A 26241-nucleotide genomic window follows, 5' to 3' on the forward strand; every position below is an offset into this window, starting at 1 on the left:
AGTTGAAAGCTGTGATAATGCAGTAACGCAAGAATGTGGTTTGTTCCATCGTTGGCAGTTCGGGGGTTAAAGTCGAACATTTATGAGGTTAAAAGGCGGTGGTGGCGGTCGTTGGGGGAGGGGGGGGCGGGGAGGATGGAATTCAATTGGAAATTAAACGCTGACCGGATTATATCATCCACTTGCAGACTGACAGCAACGTTCTTAAAAGATGCCGTTCCAAGCATTTGGAGGCCAGGAATAATTACTTTTTACAACTCCGGTTTCAGCACAAACTAACATAGGAATGGCCATATTCGGGCGGGACCTGTGGTACACCTGAGCGATCAGCACCCCACTCCTTGCTGACAGTCACCTCCTCCCTCCCGCCGGCTCAGGGTCAGGCTCCACCACTGTTAAGCGCTACGAGACATTTCTCCCAGTGAAGGGCGCTGTATAAATGCAAGTTGTTGTTGTTGGCAATGCCAACGCGCCCTTTCTCAGCTCCTTGCCGGCTCCAGTGGTCTCTCTCTCTGGCGTAAACAGCCAAGAGGTAAAATGTCCCCATTTTCTCCGCACACCAGTGAACAGATTCCTTCGGAAATCCTGTGGCGTTGCTATCGCTCAATTCTTCCATGACGGTTTTGGCTTCCGTTTTGCCTGAACGATATGTCAACAGCGTTTCAGGCCTCCCCCTCATCCCACCTTCCCCCTCGTTGCCCCCCTCACCCTCTTCCCAATCCCAGAGCAATGGACAGTCCCGCTCACACAGGTGCACGGTTCTTATGCCGGGTTCCCGAGTAAGGCCACAAGTACTGCTGCACGGCTGAGCACGTGCTCTTGCCGTTGGGCGGGTTCGTCGTGTCGTCGCAGGGATAACGGAGAGACGTGACGATGCTGATCACAACAGCCAAGAGGACCACCACCATGGCCAGAATCCACACCACATTCCGATGCTTCAAGCACTTCGGGCACAGTCTGTCGATCAGGTCCGAGACTTCACCCAACTTGCTACGAGAGAGAAAGAGCGAGGGCAAGAGTTTGTTATTCACATTCCGCTCAAGAGATATAGGCACCCTTTTGCCATAAGGACAGAGTTTGTTGGGCGGCGGAAGTGTAATGCTTCTTAATGGAATTCCGCAATAAGGAATCCCGTTCCGATTCCCAATCCACCTCCCCCGCAGAGGATTGCGTCCCTTGCTCACGTTTGACCACCCATTCTCCCTCCCCCACCCTTCCTTTTTCCTCTCATTTCTTCGCCTTGTAACATCGTAATGAAAACATGGATAAAATTAAGTTGCAGTTAGACTGAGGCCAGATTTGCCATTAGCTGCTTTTTTTTATTCACAGGAAGTGAAAGCACAATAATTGTCCATCGGATTGTGACTCAGTCAGTGTCACCATGCCATCAACAAGCAAACACAAATCATCTCCTTAAATCCTTAAAATGAATCATCTTCTTCCTCAAGTCTCTAGTTACTCCGCAATAAAGCCCTGAAACTATAGACTAGTCAAACTGCCTCCAATGCCTCTGGTTTCCTTTAGAAAGCAGAAGTGCAACAAAGAGTCAGTGGAAAATCAACAGTAAATGTCAAAAACTCACCGTTTGTGGAACGTTGCTGTGGGCTGCCACATTTGCTAACAAAACACACAGTCACTGCCCTTTACAGTGTATTATCCTGTGTGGCATCCTCCTGACTCCGTACCAATGTAAGAATTATTATTATTATTAAGGATTATTAGCACTTGTTGAGAATCTAGAATTTACTTGCATTTTTGCGTTTATTTCACGTAGGGAGGATGTTCCAAAGTAGTGGACAATTGACTGATGACTGCTGTGTGATCAAATATCAGCTCAGAATGAGTTATCCCCATCTAAAGCGTTGCAAGTTTCTCGGTAAACAGATGAATAAGAAACTAAAATATCTGACACAAGTTGAAAGATTTTTTTTAAAGAAGCCCGAACTCTATACCTAACTAAGTTAACTAAATAATGCAGTACTTGTTTTTGAAACAGGGTCATCAAATCTTCTCAAAAAAGCTTCATAGGAATTCATTGCAAAATGCAGTGACTGCATTTTGTAGGTGAAATTCATAGCAATTTCCCCCAAACAGCTGTGCAACAGGTCCCACTGCAAGGAATCTTAGGGCAACAACTTTTTTTTATTTAGATAGTTTCACAATTGGAGCCTATTTAATCTCAGATTAAAATGCAGTGTGAATTTAAATGGAAATCTCTCACCTGCTGAAACCTATTCTATGAATTCTGACAGGAATTATCTGTACAAAATCAGCACACTATCTGGAGCTGAAGGTGATAGCAGATACAAATGCAGACACTGTTTAATTTGCTCTCAAACCACAAGACAAGACAATCTTGCACATTGGACAGCAAATTCAACAATTAGCATTGCTTTGCAGAGCTGACTGTTGTCACTGAGGTCTTGCCAAGTGCAACAACAACAACAAATTTCATTCATACAACGCCCTTCACATTGGGAGGATGTCCCAAGGCTCTGGTCAGTCAGGCATTTGGACCTGAGCAGGGGGCTGGGATCAGAAGAGGTGGAGGACCGGGTGGGTAGGGATAAGAGTGTGGCCAAAGGCTTGGTTGAAAAGGAGGGTCTTGGGACATGCGTTGAAGGAGGTAAGGGAGGGAGCGAGGCGCGGGGACTGTGAAATGGAGATGGAATTGGGATTGGGGACATGGGGCAAGCCGGAGCCTGCTGAGTGGAGGGAGCGGACAGGTTGATATGGTGCAAGTCACAGAGGTAGGAAGGAGCAAGGCCAAGGTAGGCTTTTGAAGGCGTGGACGAGGATTTGAAGGGGAAAATGAGGCAAAGCAGAGGGAGTGAGGGAGAGTGCACTGTGCGTACACTGAATGGCACAGTCCCTCGGCTCAGGGTAACTAACGGGAGGTTAAGGAAGGACCCACCTGCTCTTTCTTTCCTCTTTGAGGCTGGGCTCCGGGATCTCGTCCGCACTCACTTCCTCGCCCTTCCCCTCCTCATCCTCCTCTTCCTCCGGCAACTCTTTCAGCTCCTTCTTCATCTGGGCCTTCAAGCCTTCTTGGTAACTTTGAAACAATTGAAAAAAAGCAAGTTCAGTTTTGAACAGTTTGTTCTGAATTCCATGGAGGCCTCAGGGCTGTTTGCCTCGCGCTATCCCTCGTCTCCCCACTTCACCATTGGCAGCCGTGCTTTCATCCTCTGATCCCCCGACCCTCTGAAACCACCTGCCTCAATCCCTCCGCTTTGCCTCCTCTTTTGTGCGTCTTCACATTGCACCTGAAGAGTCTCCTCTTCGACTGTGCTTGCAATCACCTCCCCTTTCTTCCAGCTCGGCCTCAAACTACGCGATCGTTAAGGGCTCTGAGACTCTACGGTGAGTAAAAGCTGCTATACAAATGCAAGTTGTTGCTTAAGTGTTGGACTGGAGAGTCAATGGATTCTAACCCCTTCCCAGTCACTTAACAGCACGAAGAATTGGCCCATCACTTCATGGCTGTTTGTAGGGACATTGCTGTATGTGACTGCCGCGTTGGGTCTACGAAGTACACAGTTACTACGCTTCCCAGGCATTCCGTCAAGCGCTCTGGCAGGGGTGGAATACCGAGAGGTTTTATTGTGGACATGTTGAGGGAAAAGAGTCAGTCATTTACAGGGAGGAGGAAGAGAGAAGCGCACTATCTTCAGGAAAAGAACCTCAGTGTGATAACGGGGCATGTAATGGGACTTCACGTGACATTCAAAAAATCTGATCAGGTCCAAAGAAGAGCCACCCCCCTTTCCACAGCCACACACCCCCCCCCCACATTCCCCCCTCCACGAGCAACTGACTGTGCTTTAAGCATCTTCCTGTTTACTGTCAGAAGGTACACAGGCTAAAAAATGCATGGAAAAATTCCAATTTTATTGTTGTTACTAAATAATAATCCTTGCCGCTAATACAGCACCTTTCACATCAGGAGCAGCAACATCCCCGCAAACAACAAAAAACAAATTGCATTTATACAGCGCCTTTCGCACTGGGAGGACAGTCAAGGGTTTGCACCTGAGCTGGGGCGAAAAAGTGTGAAGCGGCCATGAAATTAGTTTCACAGACTTTTCCCACAAACTCGGTATTACTTATCCACGACCTCAACTGTTCTGAGCCAGTGGTTTTGTGCCATACCTCCGGCCTAGGACTCTCAACCAGCTTCGTAAATCTGGATGAGACATCTGCTTGTTCAAGTGGACGTTAGAGATCCCCTGACGCTATTCAAAATAGGAATGGGAGTTTCTCTCTCTCGGTCCTGGCCAACAATCCCTCAGATAAAATCGGTCACTGACTCCATGGCTGCTTGTGGGACGTTGCTGTGTGCAAACTGGCAACCGCGATCTTGCATAACACTTTAAGGTGTCGCAACGTTACAAAGATAAGCGTTATCAACTTGTTAATGTAGTTTAACAAGAAGCTCAAATTCAGCATGGCGTTAGCTGCTTGCTAAGAGAGGTCAGAGCCCAATGATTGGGTTGCGAGGAGTGGGGTGGGGGGTTGGAAGGGAAAGGGAAGTGGTGCCTGTTTACAGAATAGTGAGTCAAGTGAGAATAGTCTTGTGTGCGTTTGGAGGATGGGTGCGTATCCATTCTGTAGGGACATCCTTCAATTCTGTGCAGTGATTCTTTCTCTCACCCTTTATTGTAGGCTTCCTCTTCAATCTTGGCCTTTGTCTCGGGCTTGCTTATCTCATCCCGCTCGCCCTGGCCTTGAGCAGGAGTGTGGCTGCCGCTGGTTCCTGCTCCGTTCTGCTTCCCACTTCAAGTTTGTGGAAGAAAAAGATTTCAGAGAAGTTAAAAATAGCACTCTCGCCTCGCAAGCGAGAGAACCTGGGCTCATTTCCCAGGCAGGGCAGAATCGTAGGCAAGTTTCCTTACTCCACACTCCTCTGTTTACCCAACAGCAAGTAGGAACCCGGATGTTATTCGATTAGCGGATTGCTAAGTTCAACGATTTGCCTCATTTTGGGTGCTCTTGAAATGCCATATTAAACATAGTAAACAAACACCCAAGTGAAATGTCTACCCCCATTATTATTATAATAGTAGTAATGATCCTTGCATTGGATAACACCTTATCACATCGTCGAGACGTCTCAAAGCGCTTCATAGAATATACTGTAAAGTGAATTGACTCTATATTTTGTGGGCGAAACGTCGTGGATTGAGTGACCAAATTATTTTTATGTATTTTTAAGGAATTATTATCCCCGGAAATATTCTAAGAACCGAAAGTAGGGGATTACCAATAGAAGGAAACAGCTCAATCTCTCTCTTGGCTTTTTGTTTTCAAGATGATCTTAAAAAACATGGTCTCGTGGTTCTGAATATTTCCTTAAATAAGGCTTAATGTTGTACGTGCTGGAAAGCACCTTATTGGAACTGTTCTGAGGGGGAAGGGATGGGTAGTTTGTATAATAATAATAATCCTTCCATCTGGTATAGCGACTTGCACGTAAAATAATAATAAATAATCCTTGCATTTGATATAGCGCTTTTCACGTCGGGAGGACGTCCCAAAGCGCTTCACAGAACACACTGTAAAATGAATTGACTGTATATTTGTGGGCGAACACGGCAGCCAATTGCGCACAGCAATGTCCCACAAACAGTCGTAGATTGAAAATGACCAATTTATTATTGTTTTGTTTTGGAGAGATTATTATTAGGCTCTGTGTGGAGTAAGGAAACTTGCCCAAGGTTTCGCCATCTGCCTGGAATTGAACTCAGGTCTCTTACTTGCAAAGCAAGCGCTCTAACCACAGAGCTACAGGACGCCACAGTTGTGCACACTTCACAGGATTTACTGTGAACCACAGAGACTCTGTATTTTTGGGCGAATGGAAATAAAAGACCATCAATAAGCTTCGAAAGTGTTTACGTAAAGGGGGTCTTACTTCTCCACCAGAGGGGTGAGTGGGGGGCCACACTGCACCCCTATCCGGCTGACGGGAATGCTGGGATTGTTGGGGCTGATGGGGCTGCTGGGATTGCTGGGACCGGTGCTGCTGGGGGTGCTGGTGGTTGTACTGGTGGCCGCTGGGCTAGTTGTCTCTGGCTGGAAGGAAAAACACACAATGAATGAATCACACCCAAACACACACAGGCAGGCTTGAGCCGAGGGCAGCGGAGCTCACGCACACCCTGTGACGGTCTCCTGATGTTTTCCGATTCCTGAGATCGCAGTGATAACAAGAGGCCACATCTACCTCGCTGAGGCAGACCAGCCTCTGTGGGGGGAAGGTTTCCTTCCCAACTTGGCTCCCATCAACCCTGCAAGCCAAAGGTCTAATGGGTGGGCTGGTCATAGCTGGACAAGCAGCACAGAAAGCTTGGTAAACGGTGCTCTCAATGGCAAACTGTGCAGTTTTAGCTGGTTAGACTGCAGCAGTTACCCCAACCCACACTCCCAAGCCTTTGCTCTTGCCTACCAGCACCTAATATGCTCTGGAATTAGAGTGGGTCCCTCCAGGGAGAGATTGTTACTCTTTTTTTTGCCTCCTCCCATTTCCCAACATCAGTTTCCTCATCTCCGTTCCCAAAAACATTGACTCCTGCTGCTCCCCCTGTAGCAGTTCACCCCTAGGGGGCAATCTTCTCCAGTGAGTGTGGTGGGGGGGGGGTTGGGAACTGACTTACCATGGTTAGTGTGGCTGGGGGGCCTGAGGTGCTGGGAGGATGGCTGGGGAAATTGATGAATTTTGGGACCACAGCCACGCTGACCCTTCGTCGAGGCACCGTCTGTCAAGGAGATAACACGTTGTGAACATCCACAGAGCACGCAATAAACACACAACAACAAATTACCCTTGTATAGAGCTCTTCACATCGGAAAGACGTCTCAGGGTGTCTCCTGGACAATCAGGAGTTTTGGACCTGAGCTGGGAGTTGGGTTCAGAAGGGGAGGAGGGCGGGGGGGGGGGGGGTGGGCGGGGGGTGGGTTGGGGTGGGAGCGTGGCCGAAGGAACAGTCGAAGAGGAAGGTCTTCAGATGGGACTTGAAGGAGGCAAGAGAGGGGGGTGAGGTGGAGGGATTGCGGCATAGAGTTCCAGAGTGTGGGGGTAGAGATGCTGAATGCCCGACCGCCAATAGTGGGAACTGAGGTGTGGGCGACCTGAAGCAGGCTGGTGTCCGCTGAGCAGAGGGAGCGGACAGGCTGATATGGGGTTATGAGATTGGAGGGGTAAGGGGGAGAAAGACCATGGAGGGCCTTGAAGGTAAGAACAAGGGTTTTATATTCGATTCTCTGAGGAATGGGGAGTCAGTGAAGCCGGGCAAGAACGGAAGTGATGGGTTCTTGGAGCCTGATGTGGGAGAGGACACGAGCTGCAGAGTTCCGAATAATCTGCAGCTTGTGGAGGGAAGAATAAATAACACAGCACACAATGAACACACAGAGGACAATAAACACACAGCGCATGCAATAAATACAGTAAATCCACAGAGCACGTAATGAACACACAGAGCGTATCATAAACCCACAATACTTCAGGCTGAAGCTGAAACAGTTTCTTTAACTGAACGCTGATAAAGCCTGCTCTTACCTTTCCCAGAGTCAGGGACATGGAACGTGCTGTCCTCGGGATGCCGTCATCTGAGAACAAATCAATGGGCCTCAATCACACCTTTCTCAGGTAATGAAACTAGTGTTAACAGCAACTGTGCCTCTATAACCTCTTGATCTCCCTCCATCCCCTTCGTCTTGCTATTCCCCCCCCCATCATCACCTCTATCTAATAATAATATAATAATTCTTGCATTTAATAATCCTTCCTTTCACATTGGTAAGAAGACTCAAAGCACTTCACAGGATTTTGCTGTACAGTGTGTAACGAGTGTGCATTTCGCACACAAAATATCTGTCTTTAAATCCCATACATGCCTTTAATCATCTTCTCCCCCCCCACCTCCCTCAACCCAATGTCCATCACCGTCTCTGTGAAGTTCTCTGAGACGCTATCCAAGGTGAAGGACGCCGTATAAAATGCAAGTTGTTGCTATTGTTGTTGTTGTTGATCAGCGCTTGGGGGTATTTTGCACGGTGTTAATCTGGTTAATCTGCCACCTCCTGGTGTCAAAGAAACATTACATCCCATGGCTGAACGGTGATGGTCTTTCACCCCCTCTTCAGGAAACGCGCGCGCGTGTGTGTGTGTGTGAACTACAACAACAACAACTTGCACTTATATAGTGCCCTTCACGCGGGGTGGTGTCCCGGAGCGCTTGAACCCCCGTAGTACATTGGGGGACTACGTAAAATTGTCATTCCACAGCTGGACACAGTGCTGTTACACGTTCAATTTGAAATCAGCTGTTAAATTTTAAATCACCTCTCTCTCTCTCTCCCTCTCTCTCCTCCCCACTTCCCCCAACACAGCCCCTCGACCATCTCCCAACTGCCTTCGCGATCGGTAAAGTGAGCCGGGTCAGCACAGACCTACCGCCGTTCTCTCCGTACGAGCCGTAGGTGCGGTTCGAGTTCTGATTGGCCAGCTTTTTGTATTCGGTTAACTCGGCGTGATCCTTCTCGTACGTCCTCTTGAGGTTCTCCACGTACTGCATCATCACCTCCGTGGCCTTGGACATGCGTTTCTCCTGCAAACGATAATCCACCAGTAACAATTTTTACACCTGGTACAGTGGCTCTCGTGTCGGGAGTGGGGGGTGGGGGGGTTGGGGGAGGACACCTCGAAGCGTTCTGCAGGATTTTTACCAAAAAAGTGGAATGACTGTGTGTTTTGAGGGCGAACACGGCAGCCAATTTGGGCCCAGCAACGTCCCACAAACAGCCGCGAACCGAAAATGACCTATTTTATTTGGGGGACTGTTGGCCAGGGGCACTGGGGGAGAGAAACTTGCTTCTGATTTTGAATAGCGCCGTTGGATCGTTAACGCTCACCTGACCGGGCAGACAGGACCTCGGTTTAACACCTCACCCGAAGGACGGAACCTCTGACAATGCAGCACTCCACCGGTACCCAATACCTAAACCCAAAGCAAGGCTTGAACCCACGACTTTCAGTCCCAGGGGTAAGAGTGTTTCCGACTGAGCCTGGCTGATTGGCGGATTGCCAACCGAGCGTCACAAGCCGGGCAGCGCTGAGCTCGATCCTCACTCAGTAAAATCTCAGTGCGGAATGATTCTCACCTGTCGGACCGCCCCGACCATTTCAGCTCGGCTAGAGAGCCTTTCTGCCAAGCGGTGGAGCACAGAGATCGTCTCCAGCAGCCGCTGGTAAGCGTCCCGGTGATCAGGGCGTTGCCAGAGAGTGGTGGAAGACTGAAAATATATAGAAAAAAAAGAAAAAAAGGAATTTAGCAATAAGAATTATAATCCTTGCATTTTCTTTTGTCAGACAAATGTCTGACACGTGTGGGAACCCATCGCCATGCTTAAGAGTATCCAAACCAAACAGAGAATTCCATACATCCCACCAACATGTGGAAATTCTAGAGATAGATTTTTGGAATCTATATAATCCTTGTTTGATATAAGGACACCAACATCTGAGAATAAAACAAGGGGCGTCAATCACCTTTCTCAGGTAAAAGGAACTGGTGTTCGCATCAACTGTACCTTTATAAACCTCTTGATCTCACTCCCCTTATTCCATTCCATTCATCTCGCCCCCCTCCCAACCCCTGCCCCCCCACCCCATCTAACACAACGACAACTTGCATTTATATTGCACCCCTCATGCAGGGTAGCGCTTTGAAGCACTTAACAGTGTCGGAGCCTAAGACCAAGCCGGGGGGAGGGGGGAGGCAGGAGGTGATCGTAAGCATGATTGAAGAAGAAGGTCTTCAGTCATGATCTAAAAGAAAGGAAGGAGGGGGCAAGGCGGAGGGATTGGGGGAGAGAGATCCAAAGTTTCGGGGTGCAGTGGATTAAAGCACGGCGACCGCTGGTGGAGCGGATGGGATGAGCGGAGGGGCGGGTAGTGGAGTGGGGAGAAACCAGGTCGTAAAGGTAGGGACGTGCTGGGTAATTAAGCAATAATAATAATAATATAATCCTCGCATTTAATGTTGCATTTAATAATCCTTAACGTTGGGAAAATGTCTCAAAGCGTGTGTCCCACAGGCTCCGTGAGCTCCTCTGTAGCTCTCACCTTCAGCTCAGCAGAGAAGTTCTCCAGTTCCTTCTCGGTATTGTCCTCAGTCAGGTTCCTCTCCCTCTCCGCCAGGTGAAGCCGAGCCTCCAGTGTGTAGCTGTCGTTCTTGAACGCCAGCGACAACTGAATGAACGTGTTCTGTGGAGAAACACAAACAAAACGACACCGGGAGTGTGTCAACAGAACCGGCCGTGAGTGGGTAACAACAACAACAACTTGCACTTATATAGCGCCCTTCATAGGGGGTAGCGTCCCTGTAGGGCAAGAGTCACTGTTAAAATCAGGCCCCAATTAATTCCCTCTCCATCATGACTATCTGCTGACTCCTCCAGGACCCCTCCCTCTATTTTCCCACAAGTATCTGAGCTCAAAGCTATCAGTCGCACGAGCTGATGTTGGGGGATTCCCTTAAGGCGCTGAAACTGGACCTTTACTCCGCAAAGGAGGGACCACACGAGAGCTGAATTCGATGACGGAAGGTCATTGACCCGAAATGTTAACTCGCTTTCCTCTCTCCATAGATGCTGCCTGACCTGCTGAGTGTTCCCAGCGACTTCTGTTTGTGTTATAGCTGAATTAAGTACGCTTCTCAGCTCAGAACTGGAGCTCGTTCAAGTGTTGTTGTGGGATCGTAAAGCGCTCTGGTGTCAGATGCCCTGCCAGGCCTGACTGAGGCTGGGAATGTGTGCTCTGACCAGCAGCCAAACATGCACACATCACCACTGTCCCTCATGAGACATCAAGGCTTTTGATGCAGCCTCGAGGTATTTAGTCTTGTGTCGTCGCCTACATTTCTGATGTGGATTGTTTTTTTTCTTACACCCCCAGTGCAGTGCAGAGAGCAAACCTAATAATAATAATAATAATAATCCTTGCATTTGATGTAGCACCTCATCGCGTGCCACTGAGATGTCTGAAAGCACTTCACAGGATATACTGTAAAGTGGAGTGACTGTATATTTTGTGAGCAAAACGCAGCAGCAAACTGCGCAGAGCAGCGTCCCACCAACAGTCGTGGATTGAGTGACCACATTTTTTTTGAATGTATAATTATCCCCAGAAAACGTACGTATCCGCCGCTCAACTAACAACCGGGTTCCTACCTACTGCTGGATAAACAGAGGCGTGCGGAGTAAGGAAATTTGCCCGGGAAGCAAAGCCAGGTCCTCTTGCTTCTGCGGCTAATCACTACACTACAGGACTCCAAGAGAATAGAGTAAAGGGAGCAAATTCACAATGCGCAACAGAGAGCAAATGGACAAGACAGCACAGAGAGCAGATTTGCAGTACAGAGAAAGTACGATGATTGAATTGGAACCAAACGACACTCACCTCGACCTCTTTCTCTGTGAGAGGAGGTACGCTGCAAAACACAAGCAGAGACAAACCGTGACAACCTGTTCCTGTAACACCGACATACGGCGCAGAATCAGGCGCTTTGTACATTCTAACAACGATTCTCTCCCTTTCCAACTTTCGCAACTTACATTCCCACAAGAGGGAATTGTTTTATACTAAAAAAAGACCAATTTCACACAACCATTTTCCCTCACCCCTTCCACACTTGTCGTTTTTATTTTATTTTATTCTATTTGGTTTACTCCCTCCACACTTTCAAAGCTCGCCTTAAGGCTCACCTCTTCGACCGTGCTTATTGGACAATGTTCTCCCCCCCCACCCCCCGCCCCCACCTCCAGCTCAGTCCAGCTGTGTGAGGCGCTTTGAGACGTCCCCTCGACATGATGGGTGCTGTGTAAATCTGAATGTACTGCATTGTAATTGGACTGTGTCCTGATAGGAGTTACAAATAAATGGTGTGTTGGTCACACTTCCATGTCCCATCTCCAACAGTCTACTCTTCCAACGTTCACCATAATGAGCTGGAACATGAAGAAAGCCCAGTCAGCCTTTCCGACAGGCTGGGTGACTGGGTTCTACTGAAAGTGGAGAGGAGGATAGAGGAGAGGAGGACAGAGGAGGATAGAGGAGGAGGATAGAGGAGAACAGAGAACAGCAGAGAAGAGCAGAGGAGAGGAGTGGAGAGGGGACGTCAGGAGAACATCAGAACTTAATAATTACACACATAAATACCAAGGCTCGAAACTGTGGCCTTTTCCACTCACAGGCCCTTCCAGCTGAAAGGTTATGGGAAATGGAGAGCCGGCAGAGTGAACAGCTGGAATTCCTTACCCTCCAGGCAGGGTTCTGTGAACCTTCAGCTTCCGCAGCAGGGAGTCAGGGATATTAGGCATGATGTCCGAGCCACCTTTGCTCTCCTTATCGGCCGCTGTACAGGGGGTAGGGGATGGACCTTCAAAACACAGACCGTTTCAGCGTTTTTTTTTAATACCAGAAAATGTTACGAAACCAGCAAAAAATAAAGCCAACGACTTGCATTCATATAGTACACAAACAAAAACAGAGATCGCTGGGAACAGGCACCATTACGGAGAAAGGAAAGTGGGTTAATGTTTCAGGTCCACGACCCTTCGTCAGAACTGGGGGATGTTGGGAGGGAGAGGTTTTAAGGACTAACAGAGAGGGGAGGCGGGGCAAGAAAGACAAAAAAGAAAATGGGGTGGAGAACAGGGGATGATGGCTTATAGAGGTGTTAATGATGCATTTATATAGTGCCTTTCACATGGGATAGAGTCTAAGAACAATAATAATAATCCTTGGATTGGATACAGCACCTTTCACATCGGGAGCACGTCTCAAAGCGCTTCGCAGGATTCACTCTAAAGTGGATTAGTTGTATAACTTTTTAGGCAAATGGAAAGGCTCAAAGTGCTGGACAGTCACCCGAGCGTGGGCTTGGGATCAGGAGGAGTTGAGGGCAGGGTGGGTTGGGAGTAAGAGGATGACCGAAAGCGCGGTGGAAGAGGAGAGTCTTGAAATGGGATTGAAGGAGGCAAGGGAGCAAGCAAGGCAGAGGGGCTCTGGGATGGAGTTCCAAAGGGTGCTGGCAGAGAGGCTGAAGGCCAGACCGCCGATGGTGGGGTGGGCAGGGCAGGAGACGGAGACGGAGCAGGGCTGAGCGATATGAAAACTGTAATCAGGCTTCACATCCTCTCACCTTTCTCTTGTTCAGCCGACTCGCTGAGATCCGGCAATCTTAATCCAGACAGGTTCTGGTTCCGCATCTGTTTGTTCTCCTGGTTGAAGTGAAGCACAGCCTTTTACGGATCTTAATCACACAGTGGATAAAGCACAAAGAGCAAGCAGTGACTGAACCAAACCAGTCAGTCAATTGTAACAGCGATTGGATTACTCTGGCCAAAACTCCAGCTGTAAAGCCCTCTCCCTCCGCCTTCATTTGAAAGAAGAAAAGAATCACTAAAGTTACTGTAAATGCATGTGTATACATTGGACTAATGTCAAAGCAGCATGGAACATAAGCTGCAACTCAATCAACAAATGCATGCCGTTTACTCACTGGTTATTGGGAACCATATTTTAGGGCTATAATTTCTTTGCAAGCTGTTTTAGGTGCGACTTTATGGTTAGCTGGATATCCGACACATGGCAAAAACCATCACCCTGCTTTGGAGTCTCCAAGTCTCAAAGCCAATCCACCAGGTGATCGTCATCTGTGTGGTTTCTTTGTTGGTCTGATGTGGAGCACCAACTCAGAGGGATGCATCCTCCTTCCTTAGCGTCCTTCAAGTCCCGCCTCAAGACCCTGCTCTTCGACCATGCCATCGGCCACCCCCCTTCCCCTCCCCTCCCTTCCCCCCCCCAACCCCAGCTCAGGTCTGAAATGCTGTACTCTGTCCAGCGCCTTGGGATGTCCTCCCGACGTGAAAGGCGCTATACAAATGTAATTTTGTTGTTGTTGTTATCTAATCTCTGAGAATATTGGGCGCAAGTTGGCAAGAGCCCAAGGCTTTGTGAACCCCAGAGTGTGAGTTGCAAAGTGGCGGTGGGGGAGGGAGTGGGGGGATGGGGGGGAACGCAGCTGGAGCTTAACCCATGAAAGCCGGTCAGCTTACCATTGGGAACAGTGGCAAGCATTTCAGTTGCCTTGGCTGGCTAAAACCAATTAACTCGCCAAAGCCTGAATAACACTGAGAGCAGTGGGTTTACTTAATGGAATGTCCCATTCATATAGCGCCCTTTGCGGGGAGGGGTAACGTCTCGGAGTGCTTAACGATTGTGTAGTTTGTCGCTGAGCTGGAAAGAGAGAGGAGGAGGAGGTGACCTCGGAAATAGTTGTAGAAGAAGGTCTTCAATTACGGTGTAAAGACAGACAAAGAGTGGGGGGGGGGGGGTGAGGCGGAAGGATTGAGGCAGAGAATTCTATAAACAGTGACCAAAGTCGATCCTTAAGTTCTAAGCCATGCTGCATTTTGTTGTGTTCCCCTTCCCCGGATGCAGAGCGATTTTCGTATCGATCCGGTCCATCGTTCCTAACGGATTCTATGGTTAACGCAGTGAAATAATCCGATTGCAGGTTTCCATGCAAAACCGAACACAAGCATGCTCCAACACAACTACAGTGCCCTACAGATTCTTGGCGTGATTTCCACCAGACGCTCACTGGTCGGAGAAAAATAAAAAGCAACCAAGCGTGAACATTCGAAGCCGCGGTGTTAAAAGCGTGCCCCTCGAAACTCTACTCCTCTGTGCGACTCTGGGAAACAGAGCGGGGACATCTTGCTTATTACTGTGCCCCGTGTCCATCCCCCCCAACACGCACACCCTCCACCCCGTCCTCTTCGTTCTCTGCAAGGCTGACACCGAATGGTGCAATCCAGGTATATGTGACCGTGGTCAGGCTTGCTCACGTGCCAACAGCCTTGCCTGCCCACTCGTGTGGATCAACAAAAAAAAACTCATGCTTGTTTCTGCCCAGTGACTGCTCTTTGCTTTGTGGTTCCGTGCGTGTGCCAAGCCTTAAACGTGCGTGAAGGCCGCCCGGCCCCCGATGTTCGGTGACGACCGGCTCACGGCCACGACGTGGCATCTCCTTCCTGCTCAGCCTCTCACGAGACGCCTCACGTACCTCTCGCAGCTTGGCCAGTTTGTGCAGCTTCCCGTGGGGCTGCGAGGGGGTTTCCCTGCAGGCGGGGGGCACGGGGCGGCCTCCCGCAGACCCCTCGCCGAACGCAAACGCATCCTTGGTCTTCTCGGATGGCGAGTGGGGGTCGGCGTCGAGCTCCATGCACTCCCAAGACACAGCCCGCAGGAGAGGAGGCTGCGAGCTGAACGACTTGATCTCGGCATTGCAGGGGGTCTTGGAGCGAGAGGAGGCCTGAGGGGCTTGGGGCAGTTTGCACTCCACCACCACTGCCTTCTGCTTGGCAGGACTGCTCGAAGGTAAGTCCGCTGCCAAGTTGGCATCCTTGCCAAGGTTTGTTCTGAGTCGGTCGCTGGTCTTTTTCAATGGTTTGGGATCGCTGTGGGCAGGGGGTACGAGCCAGGGAATCTCCCTGTGATCGAGGGGAACTAGCTTTGTTGGAGGGGAAAGCTTCGCAGCTGGAGGCACCTCCCTGGCTTCGTGCACGTCTCTGGCCGGGGAGAGTTTCCTGATGTGCTTCTGGTAAATGGTTCAAAAGAAAAAAGTCGTTCAAGGAGCATACGGCTCATCAAAACTCACAGAGGAAGGACAACAAGAGCAAGAAGAAAAAAACAACCCACTAACTTAGCTGAAAATTTAGCCTTTCATCTTCCTTTCTGCCAAGGAACCTCCAAACGCTGTCAGTGAGTAGCATCTCACCTCAAGGTACTGCTCCACCAACACTTGCTCATCATCACTCCGACTAGCAATGTTCTGGCCGACAAAACCTCCTGAAGACGGCGTCACTTCGGAGTGAGTGCCGTAAATTCCGCAAGAGCTAATCCGGGAAATCGATTTACCCTGAACTCGGGAGGACAGCACGACCGTTGGAAATTGATCCAACTTCACAGGACTCAAAGGAATTTACGATGGCGACAAAACTAACAACTTGGATCTAGGCAGTGTTCTTCAAGCAGAAATACTGTCTCAGAGTGCTGAATAGTGATGGAGTTGAGAGCCTAGCGAGAGAGAAGGGTGAGGTGACCACATTCGTGATCAGAGAAGTAGGAGGGGGAGGGAATGTCATCTCCTGGCACCACCAGGGAACCAGATTACTAAGGAACCTGGTGCATGTGTGTCCGTGAGTGGGTGAAGCTCACTGCTCAATCAGTGGAAGTGGAAGGCGGAGATGATTCAACAACAGGAGGAGACACAGTCAAAGTAGCAACAGGAGTCAATGGGAGCAATTAGCACAAAGCTCTCCAAGTCACCGACTTCACACAGCATCAAAAACGTTCAGGAAATCATCAGTCAAAGCGGATTTCACAAGATCGCAAGATTGGTTTGGGCGAGCGAGACCTCTTTGGCTTGTCTGATCTCATCTCTCCAGCACATCTGACCTACCATCCCCCCATCACAGCCATTTAACTGCTTTTTTAAAAAAAAATGAGTCCCAGTGTCCTGGACGCAACTTGGCAACCTGTTCCAATCGTTAGTTACTCGAGACTCGCTCTGTTTATGTAGGGTTTCAAAGGGTCCAGAATTGTAGCAAATTGTTGAAATCGGTCTTTAACTTTGAGGTTGATTTTTTTTTCTTTGTGGACTCTCGAAAGAAAATTTACACAAAACCGGCTTAAGAATTCTGGACACTCTGAGAGGCCACATAAATGGGAAGTACCTCTAGAGCCAGGGGGGAATTTCTCCCTGGTAGTGGGACCTGCTGGGATCACATTCCAACGCTGAACCCGATTCTCGCTTGCTCGCCTCGTCTGTCTTTGTGTTGGAGTTTCACTCTTCTTCTCTCTTTGAAACGCAGCTATTTCAACTCCACAGGCTTCCCACCATCAAAGAGCCACAGTGTACCTGCCAAAGCTCCTATCAGATCCACACTCGTCATCTAAAAATATTCTCTCTACTCTCTACAGAATGAACTGAACTGAGCTGAAGCAATTCTGTGGATTTGCTGTTATTCAGCAAGTGGGCACGCACTGTTTCACCCACCGCCCCAAAACTAATGACCCTCTGGCCCTTCGCACGCACGGCGGGATTCCGCATGGGGCCAGGTGTGAGCACGAGGAGGCTTTACCTTCATGTCTTGGTCTCTGTTGGGCGACAGCAGTGGTTTCTCTCCCACCTGCCCCGAAGGCAACGACACCCCTGTCCCGTTCACTGCCGATGCCTCAGAACCTAAATATAATAATAATAATCCTTGCATTTGATATAATGCCTTATCATGTCTTCATGACGTCTCAAAGCACTTCACAGAATATGCTGTAAGTAAATTGACTGTATATTTTGTGGGCGAAACGCGGCAGCCAATTGCGCACAGCAGCGTCCCACAAACAGTCGTGGATTGAGTGACCAAATTATTATTATTAAGGGATTATTACCCCCGGAAAAGCAATCCGTCAACTGACTTACAACTAGGTTCCTACTTACTGCTAGATATACAGTCAGGAAATTTACCCAACGTTTTGCCCTGTCGGGAATTGAACGCACATCTTGCGAGAGGAGTGCTCGAAACACTAAGCTACAGGACTCCTCTTATTTACCAATAACCTGCGTTACTAAAGGCAGAACCGTTGAAAGCAGTGCGCCAGGACGACAACTCAACACAATTGCCATTTAGATAGCGCCTCTCAAGTTGGGAGGATGTCTCAGAGTGCTTGGGTGAATCACTTCATTTATGTCCTTTAAATCCACGGCCTTGTAGCACATTCTGAGGCCACGACCCTGGAAGCTTTTACCAGTATCTAAACGAGTAGTTAAGCCGCTTGTGCAGCGAATATCCATCAGAATCCCGACAGCGTGATGAGTTCCTTGGTTAGATAATGGGGTCTGCGCCCTGATATCGAGGGAGAACGTCACCTTCTATCTCTGAAACTTGTCGGATCGACACGACTGAACTAGTTTCCCCCGCGAGTTACTGAAGTCTCACTCACACCACCACCACAACAACTTGTATTTGTATAGCGCCCTTCACGCAAGCGTAGCGTCCCAGAGTTCTTGACACCCACAAGGGGGTGCAGATGTTGTTGCTCACGTACTGGTCTGGGCCTGTGCTGCCACAGAATTGCTCTGCGAAGTGTCCAAGGATGTTCTCGGGCTCAGCGACGGGGTGAGTGCTGTAACAAGCCAAAGGAAACGGGGACGTGGGGCTCAATTTGCAGGAATCTTATATGCATGCCCTTCATTATTCAAGAAACAGCATACTTTCATAATAATAATAATCCTTGCATTTAATGTAGAGCCTTATCATAGGGTCATCAATTGCGCACTTTTATTAAAATAGCTTTGAGATTGCCTCCTGCTTTGGAGATTGCGCTGTTTCCTTAAACAGACGCGTCAATGAACACATTTTTCCCTGGCGGACTCTGGATTTGCACGTCACGGCACCGGCTTCACGAGCCGACGAAACACAGTGGAGTCTGCGCGGAGGCAAACGGTGACAATGCGTCACTTCCCCCCCCCCCCACTCCAATACACTACGTGAGCTCAAGATACCTTGAGCCCTGACTCTGCGGGGGTTTGAACCCATGCAGCCCTCCTGGCTCAGAGATGAGAGGGTTTTGCCGACACCGAGCCAGGCTGACGATCAATCCTCCCTCCGCCCTACCTGTCGGTGACTCGGAATTCCCGGTTCTGGACCGGCGGCTCCTGCGGGTCAGGAACCTCTCGCTGACCTTCTTGGCCTCCTCCAGCAGCTCAGTGTTTTTCTTTTTGTCCTCGTCCGACAGATCCACATCTGGGAGCTCGTCGTTTAACAGATCATACACGTGGCCATCGCCGTCTGCTGCCAAGGAAAAACCCACATCAACAACAACAAGTTACATTTGCACGGCGCCTTTCAAGTCGGGAGGACGTCCCGAGGCGCTGGACAGTCAAAGGTTTGCACCCGCTCTGGGGGTTGGGATCAAGAGGAGTGGAGGGCAAGGGGTGGGGGGGGAGAGTGGCCGAAGGCACCATCAAAGGGGAAGGTCTTGAGATGGGCCTTGAAGGAGACAAGGGTCAGGGGTGGGGTTGGAGGGCGAGTCGGAGGGGCTCTGGGCATGGAGTTCCAATGGGTGCGACCATCAAGATGGGCCAGCAGGGAGGGGACATAGAGCAGGGCAGTGCCCGCAGAGCGGAGGGCATTTGATACGCCGCCTTAGCATGTCGACGAGATATCTCAAAGTGCTTCACGCTTGTAAAGTGGCGTGACTGTGTATTTTGTGGGCAGACTTTGCACGCAGTGATGTCCCACAGCGAATGGCCAATTTATTTAATTTAGGGGATTGTCGGGCATGAGTACCTCGAGGGAGAAACTGCCTTCTCTTAATTTGATGCCGTTCTCTTACCGACAGAAGTCAGGGAACTTGCTGAGGACAGAGATGCCCTGGAGTTCCGGCTGGACCTGCTCTGAACAGGGCTGTGTGATCTGCAGAGAACAGTGAGACAGGACAGAACTTACACTTCCAGTAAAAACACAACAATATAATTATAATAGTAATAATAATAAGCCTTGCCTTTGATACAGCGCCTTATCACGTCATTGAGACATCTCAAAGCGCTTCACAGAATATATTGTAAAGTGGTTTGGCTGCGTATTTTATGGGCAAAGAGTGGCAGCCAATTGCGCACAGCTGTGTCCCACAAACAGCCGGGGATTGAGTGTCCACATTTTTTTTCTAAGAGATTATTATAGAGTTTGCAAAATCAGACAGTTACTTGAGTACATTGAGCACTTTCACGCATCAGATACAAAGGCAGCTTGAAGCTCTCTCTGAACCCATCCTACGATTAACACCCACCACTATGCATTAATCACCCTCATTCTCTATTTGACGGAGGCTGCAAAGTAGGTTTAGATCGAATCTGTTGATGTGGCATTTTTAGCTCATCCAGAATTTGCACTTAACTGGAGCACTTAATTTTCGAGTCTTTTTTTGTGTGTCGATAAGAACTGCAGAAAACCAACTTCAAAGCTAAGGCCGAATACGACAATTTGCCAAATTCGTGTCATTCTGAAACACTACGTAAATAGTACCCGGATGGAATCTCTCCCCTGAGGTGAATGTGCCCTTTCTCTCATCGACTCATGCCCCCAGGAACAGATCTGGAAACTGCATCAAATTCATTCACTCAGGCCTCTCTCTTGCAGTTGACAGGGAAAGAGAAAGGCCGTTTGAACCTCAACTCAGATCTTCACTGCAAAAGGGTATCTGCTTCTTTTTACTGCACAATAATTCATCCCTTTGCAAAAAAAAACACAGCAATAAAAGCATCGGATGATACAAAACTATTGCATAATTGAGAAGCCGATCTGAACATTAATTCCTTATCGTGGATTTAACTGGTTCACCTCCCACTCATCGCTCTGATGAGATAATTGCTGGATTTCAAATCAAACAGGAATATTTTATTTTATGGCACTTTAAAGAGCTTTCCTCTTTGAGCGGAGAGAAGCTTTTAAGACTCTCTCTTCGCTCTGGAAGCAACCGATCAATGTCTTGTAAAACTGCATGTGCGAGATAAAGCAATAAATCTGAGAGGGACGTCCTTTCTGAAGCCGAAACGCTCCATACAAACATGGGAGACGTATGTTGACTAGTTTTGGGGCCAGACAGAAATGCACCGTCACTTGCAATCTGTTGGTGTGGTAACTGAGTGACAACTTCCTGATTATGCCAGGGAGATAAGATAGTATCTATGCCAGAGGAAGTGGTTCAAGAGTTCTTTGCATTCGATACAACCTCTAAATGTCAAAATGTCCACCGTGTCGTTTAATAAGACGCTGTCTCCAGCAGCTAAAACAAAACAGAATCTGAGAGCCTCTGCCTATAGGGAATTTGCAAATCACATGAGGATTTGTGTTGTGTATTGAACTGACAGAGATTTAGAAAGAGGGCACTAGACGTGCAACTTCAGGATACGGAATGAACGAGGAGAACAGGTTGCCGGGAAGGGTGGCTGAGGCAAGGGCAACAACAACAGCAACAATGACGCCGCATTTACATGGCACTGTTCACATCAGAAGGATGTCCCAAGGCACTGGGCAGTTAAGCACAATTAAAAAAAAATCTCGATGCTGTGATGGGAAGTCAGTTGGGCAGGTGTTGAATAATAAAAAATAATAATCCTTGCATTTGATATAGCGTCTTACCATGTCGGTGAGAGGTGATAAGGCGCTATATCAAATCAAAGACGTCACAAAGCGCTTCACAGAAAATATTATAAAGTGGATTGACTGTACACCTTGTGGATGAAACGTGGCAGCTGATTGCGCACAGCTCTGTCAATCGTTCTGTGTTCTGGAGGTTCTGAAGGGCTTTCTTTATACGGCCCAAACTTGGACATCTTCTACGCATTCCATTTTCACTTTAAGCATAGGTGGCACTTACCTTAGCAGTGTGGATGGATCAAACTCTGGGATCGTAGTGATGGCGGCCTCTGGGAGAATGATTGTGGGTGTACTGCTTGTTCTGGCTTCAACTGCTGTAATCTGCAAGTACATCATGTTTCATGTGCAAACAGAACAGAATGGAAAAGGTGCATCGTCTCACTCTTTCCCCCCCAACCAACCCCCTCCCCACCCCCAACTCACACACACACACACACCCCACGTCTCTTTCGAAGTTGAGTTTGGCAATTTGAAGTGGAACAAACTGGCACTTTAACATACTTATGAGTAACAAAACAACACTGACTTTCTTTCATCTGTTTACGTCCTCGAATTCCACTCAGCGGACTCTGGCCTGTTCCATGTCTCGCCACCCTACCCACCCCTCCCTCGGCCTTCGGTGTTTCTGTCCTCCTCTTCCACTGTGCCTTCGGTCACCCTTCTACCCATATCCTACCTGCCCTCCACCCCTCCTGATCCCGACCCCCAGCTCGGGTGCAAATCCTTGACTGTCCACCGACTTGGAAGCCTCTATACAAATGTAATAATAATAATCCTTGCATTTGATATAGCGCTTTTCACGTCGGGAGGACGTAAAATAATGTAAAATAAAATAATGTGTTGTTCTTGTTGTGGGTAGGGGAGCAAGGCTTGTGATGCCTCCAGTAGAAGCCAAAGTCCATCCATCACCATGCAACAGGAGGATATTGTCTGCCAGAGAGGATCTGTTTCTGCTACTTTGTCCTCCTCCTGCTCCACCATCGCTCCCTCCAGCCCCTTCCCTTCCCCCCCAAACCTCCCAAGCTGAGATGGACGCTTTCCTATCGCAGAGAAATCAGCCTGGAGGCTCCCGCTGGGGGTTAGAAACAGCTCACTCACTGTGATTGAACTACGCTCACGACTGAAATTCAAGCTTTAACACCGAAACTTTCTCCTCAAGCCCAGAGAGAGAGGGAGAGAGAGACAGAGAGAGAGATGAAGAGAGAACGACAGTGAGAGAGAGGAAGTGAGCGAGAGAAAGATAACGAGGGAGCGAGAAAGAAAACCTCCACCACGGCAATAACAGTAAACAAGCGGAGTTGAAACCTCGGGATGTCCGCTTGGAAGTTTCCCAAGTTTTCCAACAAATCTGGCAACACCACTCCTCCTGCAAACCTCCGCCAACCTGACCACTCCCCCCACCCCCACCCAGATGTTAGGAGAAAGCACGGGAAGCTCCATCGGTGTTTTACCCCAGTCAGGGAGCCCTGCGCACTCGTTCCTCGACCCTCTCCGCCCTCCTCCTCCTCGGGCAAGGTCGGCATCGCAGGGGGTGTGACGCAGTGCTGAGACCGGGCACGGCAGCCACCAAGCGGTCTGAAGGGGCCGATCTGCAGCAACGGCAAACTAGTCAACAAGGATCGAAGCGATGGGGTCAGGGTCGACTCTTCTTCCTCCGGGAACTGCAGGGGAAGGAGAAAGGAGGCAGGCATCTATCAGGTCAGAGCTCGTAACAATACGTACAGCACTCGAACTCCGACCACGCGGCAAAAATCGGTCGTGCGTTTCATGGCGGTTTGTGGGACACTGTTGTGCGTAACTGGCTGCTGCGTTTCACCCACGAAATACGGTCAATCCATTTTACGGTTTATCCGTGAAGCGCTTCGAGACCTGTCAACGACGTGATGAAGCGCCGCCTCAAATGCGAAATGCAAGGCAACTGAGGATGAATTCTGCGCGGCTCGAGGGAAACACGCATCTTGGGATGTTCTGTGCCTGTTCTGGTGCGAACGCCGTCAAACTAGCACCAGAGCAGAAGTGCGGAGGGATGGAAAAACGGCAATTATCTCATCAGGTCCCGGTTCAGATCCTCATAGGCCCACAGATAACACTGCGCTTAACGGCAGGTACCATAAAGCTCTTTCGAGGAATTTGGGTAATGTGGGCATTATAATAATAATCCTTACAACAGTTGCCTTTGATATTATGCCTTTCACGTCAGAAAAACGTCTCAAAGTCTTCAAGGGATTTATTGCAAGGTGCGGTGAGTGTATTTTGTGGGGAGAATGCGGCAGCCGATTTGCATGTGGCAATGACCCCTAACAGCTACAAGGCTAATCTGCTGTGTGTCCCTTAACCCCTCTGAACTACCGTCTTCAGCTGCTACACTCCTAACCTCTGGTGCAACCTCCCTCAATACCCTCCGCTTTGCCTTCTCTTAATCTAGCTTTAAACCCTAACTGAAGACCTATCTCTTCGACCACGTCTAAGGTCACCTCCTCCCTTTCTCCTTCACCTGCCGTCCAACCCTGCCCTGGCACGATGGACATCATCTGAATGCAAGCTGCTGCGTTGCTCTGAGCTGTCATCTGGGAACTGAATTCAGCAGAGCAAAATGAAACAGGTTGCTTCCCAACTCTTACAGAATTCAGCACAGCACAGTAAAAACACACACACACACGTAATAATAATAATAATCCTTGCATTAGATATAATGCTTTATCACGTCGTTGAGACGTCTCACAGCGCTTCACAGAATATACTGTAAAGTGAAGTGACTGTGGATTTTGTGGACAAAATGCGGCAGCCAATTGCGCACAGCAGCGTCCCACAAACAGTCACGAGTGGAGTGACCAATTTATTATTATTATTTATACACACACACAAACTCCAGGAAGTGATCATCCCTCAGGGACGTTTTCCATACATGGATAAAGCGTTTTAAAAGTTCCGGTTCCAAAGCTCCTGCTGCCATCTTATGGAGCCACGCTCTGGGAGCAGGAAAGCGAGGCAATTGCCGACTTACTTCGTCCGACGCTAGAGGGTCTGCGGGTTGTGCGTTGCTGGCCACGGGCTCGTGTCCCTCTGATCCCCGTTGCTCGGGCTGCGACTGAGAGCTGCTTGCGGCCGAGTGATTTCTTCGATCAAACCAACGAGCAAAATTCAAATAAAAACGAAAATGAGCAACTCGGTAAAGAGTCGTCGTGCAAGTTCCAAATGGAGACAAAAAGTGACTCATCTCAGATCGTTAAGGATCCCATTTTTGGGGGGTTTCAGCCGGGTGTCTGACACAAAACCTAAGAGTATCCAAACCAAACTGTGGTCCTCACCTGCTAATCCCCCCTCCCCCCCCCCCCCCCAACCCACCCTCCCACCCCTCCCATCCTCCACAAACAGATAAATCGGACACTCTTTTCATGGCTGTTTGTCTTGCTGTGCAAACACTGGCTGCTTACAAAAACATAGTCACTCACTAGACACGGATTGCAGTTCTTTGAGACCTTTTCAATGATTTTGTCACAAGATCAAATGGACGGATAATTTAGTTTCACCCACAAAATGTATACAGTCAATGCACTTTACAGTGTATTCTGTGAAGCGCTTTGAGATGTCTCGACGACGTGATGAGGCGCTCTATCAAACGCGAGGATTATTATTATTACTATTATAAATTCGATTGCTATTGCTCGCTTTGTGACAAAAGACTTTCAGCTATTGTTTAAAAAAAAGTCTCTATTTAACCTTTCTCTCTACTTTTCTGGGCTCCTCTCGCACCTCCCCGCCCCACCCCCCCCCCCCTTTCTCTCGCTGTTCCTCCTCCACAAGGGAGGAAAGGGAAGAAAGCCCCCCCCCCACCCCCGAACCCTGTTGAATACTCCTCTTAGCCAGCCACCAGGAGGCATGAGAGAGCTGCAGAAAGTGACTGCCTTCTCATATCCTTTTCTTTCCAGCCTATCTCTATTTTTCCTCTTCGACCGTGCCTTTGGTCATCTTTCCATCCCCCACCACCGCGCACCCCCCCCCCTCCCGCCAACCATCACCCCATTGCCCTCCACCCCTCTTAATTCCAGTCCGCAGCTTGGGGGCAAACCCTTGACCTTCCAGTTCCTTGGTCCTCCCGAAGTGGAAAACACTGTGTAAATGCAATGTGTTGTTTCTACTTTTGTAACCAAGCAGAGAGACCATTTGGTGACCAATTGCAAAATCAGTGTGTGGTACCACCTCGATTAATAATTAGCACATCACAGGTCATATTTCCCCCTACCCCGCTCACCCTCGCACCCCCCATCCCCTTCGCATTTCATTTTCCAGCAGGGTCACGTCTGACGTTCGCCTACAAAATACATAGTCACTACACTTTGCGATAAACCTTGACCACCCCCCCCATGCTTTGAGATGTCCTCTCGGCGTGAAGGGCGTTCTATCAAACGCAAGCTTTGTTGCTGTTTACGTTGCTGAAAGGTGTCGCAGTTTCCACTCACCTGTTTGGGATCTGTGTCTGATTCTCTTCAGAATGAGATTCTGCTTCAGTCACCGCGCAGCCCAGTGACAAGGGTCTCAAATCCCTTTGGCCTCCCAACGGCTGATGAGTCCCAGAAGGTTCAAGAGTAAAGGCATCTGGTAAGGGATAGCGCGAGAAACGTTAAACCTGTGGACTGCTCACTCGAGGGCAACACGATCAAGACTTAAAGCGAGAGGTTTATGCATGTCATTCCTTTGCCATTAAAGATGTCAAAGATGCTGCAGTGCTACTCAAAAAGAGAAGGGAAGTTCCTTGATGTTCTGACCAACAACTGCCCTCCCACAGCCCACCTCACTGTGCACAATCGTCTGCCGAGTTTTGCCCACAAAATACACAATCAATTCACTTAACAGTAAATCCTGTGAAGTGCTTTGAGACATCTTGAAGACGTGATAAGGCGCTATATCAAATGTAAGGATTATTATTATTATTATTATTAAGCTGCTATA

The 26241-nt window shown here is 48.9% G+C and overlaps 1 protein-coding gene across 1 annotated transcript; it reads right to left on the reverse strand.

The window, feature by feature from the left end:
* Positions 1-449: 449 nt before the first annotated feature.
* On the reverse strand, positions 450-25861 carry mrvi1 (murine retrovirus integration site 1 homolog). Its single transcript, XM_042341599.1, has 21 exons — positions 25752-25861; positions 24296-24407; positions 22743-22952; positions 21512-21612; positions 19469-19548; positions 18748-18924; positions 18179-18256; positions 17218-17318; positions 15138-15671; positions 13209-13287; positions 12323-12443; positions 11465-11495; positions 10130-10270; positions 9166-9297; positions 8459-8612; positions 7562-7611; positions 6657-6758; positions 5915-6075; positions 4654-4776; positions 2915-3055; positions 450-990 (listed from the first exon to the last, which is right to left on the reverse strand). Exons 3-21 carry the CDS (start codon positions 22812-22814, stop codon positions 744-746), a joined length of 2625 nt encoding a protein of 874 aa, XP_042197533.1. The 5' UTR covers positions 22815-22952; positions 24296-24407; positions 25752-25861; the 3' UTR covers positions 450-743.
* Positions 25862-26241: the final 380 nt, after the last annotated feature.

This window comes from Callorhinchus milii, unplaced genomic scaffold, assembly GCF_018977255.1.
Source record: "Callorhinchus milii isolate IMCB2004 unplaced genomic scaffold, IMCB_Cmil_1.0 Scaffold17, whole genome shotgun sequence".
NCBI classification, from domain to species: Eukaryota; Metazoa; Chordata; class Chondrichthyes; order Chimaeriformes; family Callorhinchidae; genus Callorhinchus; species Callorhinchus milii.

What these genes read in the sequence shown, in the direction of transcription:
- mrvi1 (XM_042341599.1), bottom strand. Translation starts at nt 22,814, where the DNA reads ATGCCGACCTTGCCCGAGGAGGAGGAGGGCGGAGAGGGTCGAGGAACG. An exon ending in CACAGAACCCTGCCTGGAGG is followed by an intron (nt 11,496 to 12,322) that starts GTAAGGAATTCC and finishes TGTGTTTTGCAG; the next exon opens with CGTACCTCCTCTCACAGAGA. An exon ending in ACTTCTCTGCTGAGCTGAAG is followed by an intron (nt 9,298 to 10,129) that starts GTGAGAGCTACA and finishes ATATATTTTCAG; the next exon opens with TCTTCCACCACTCTCTGGCA.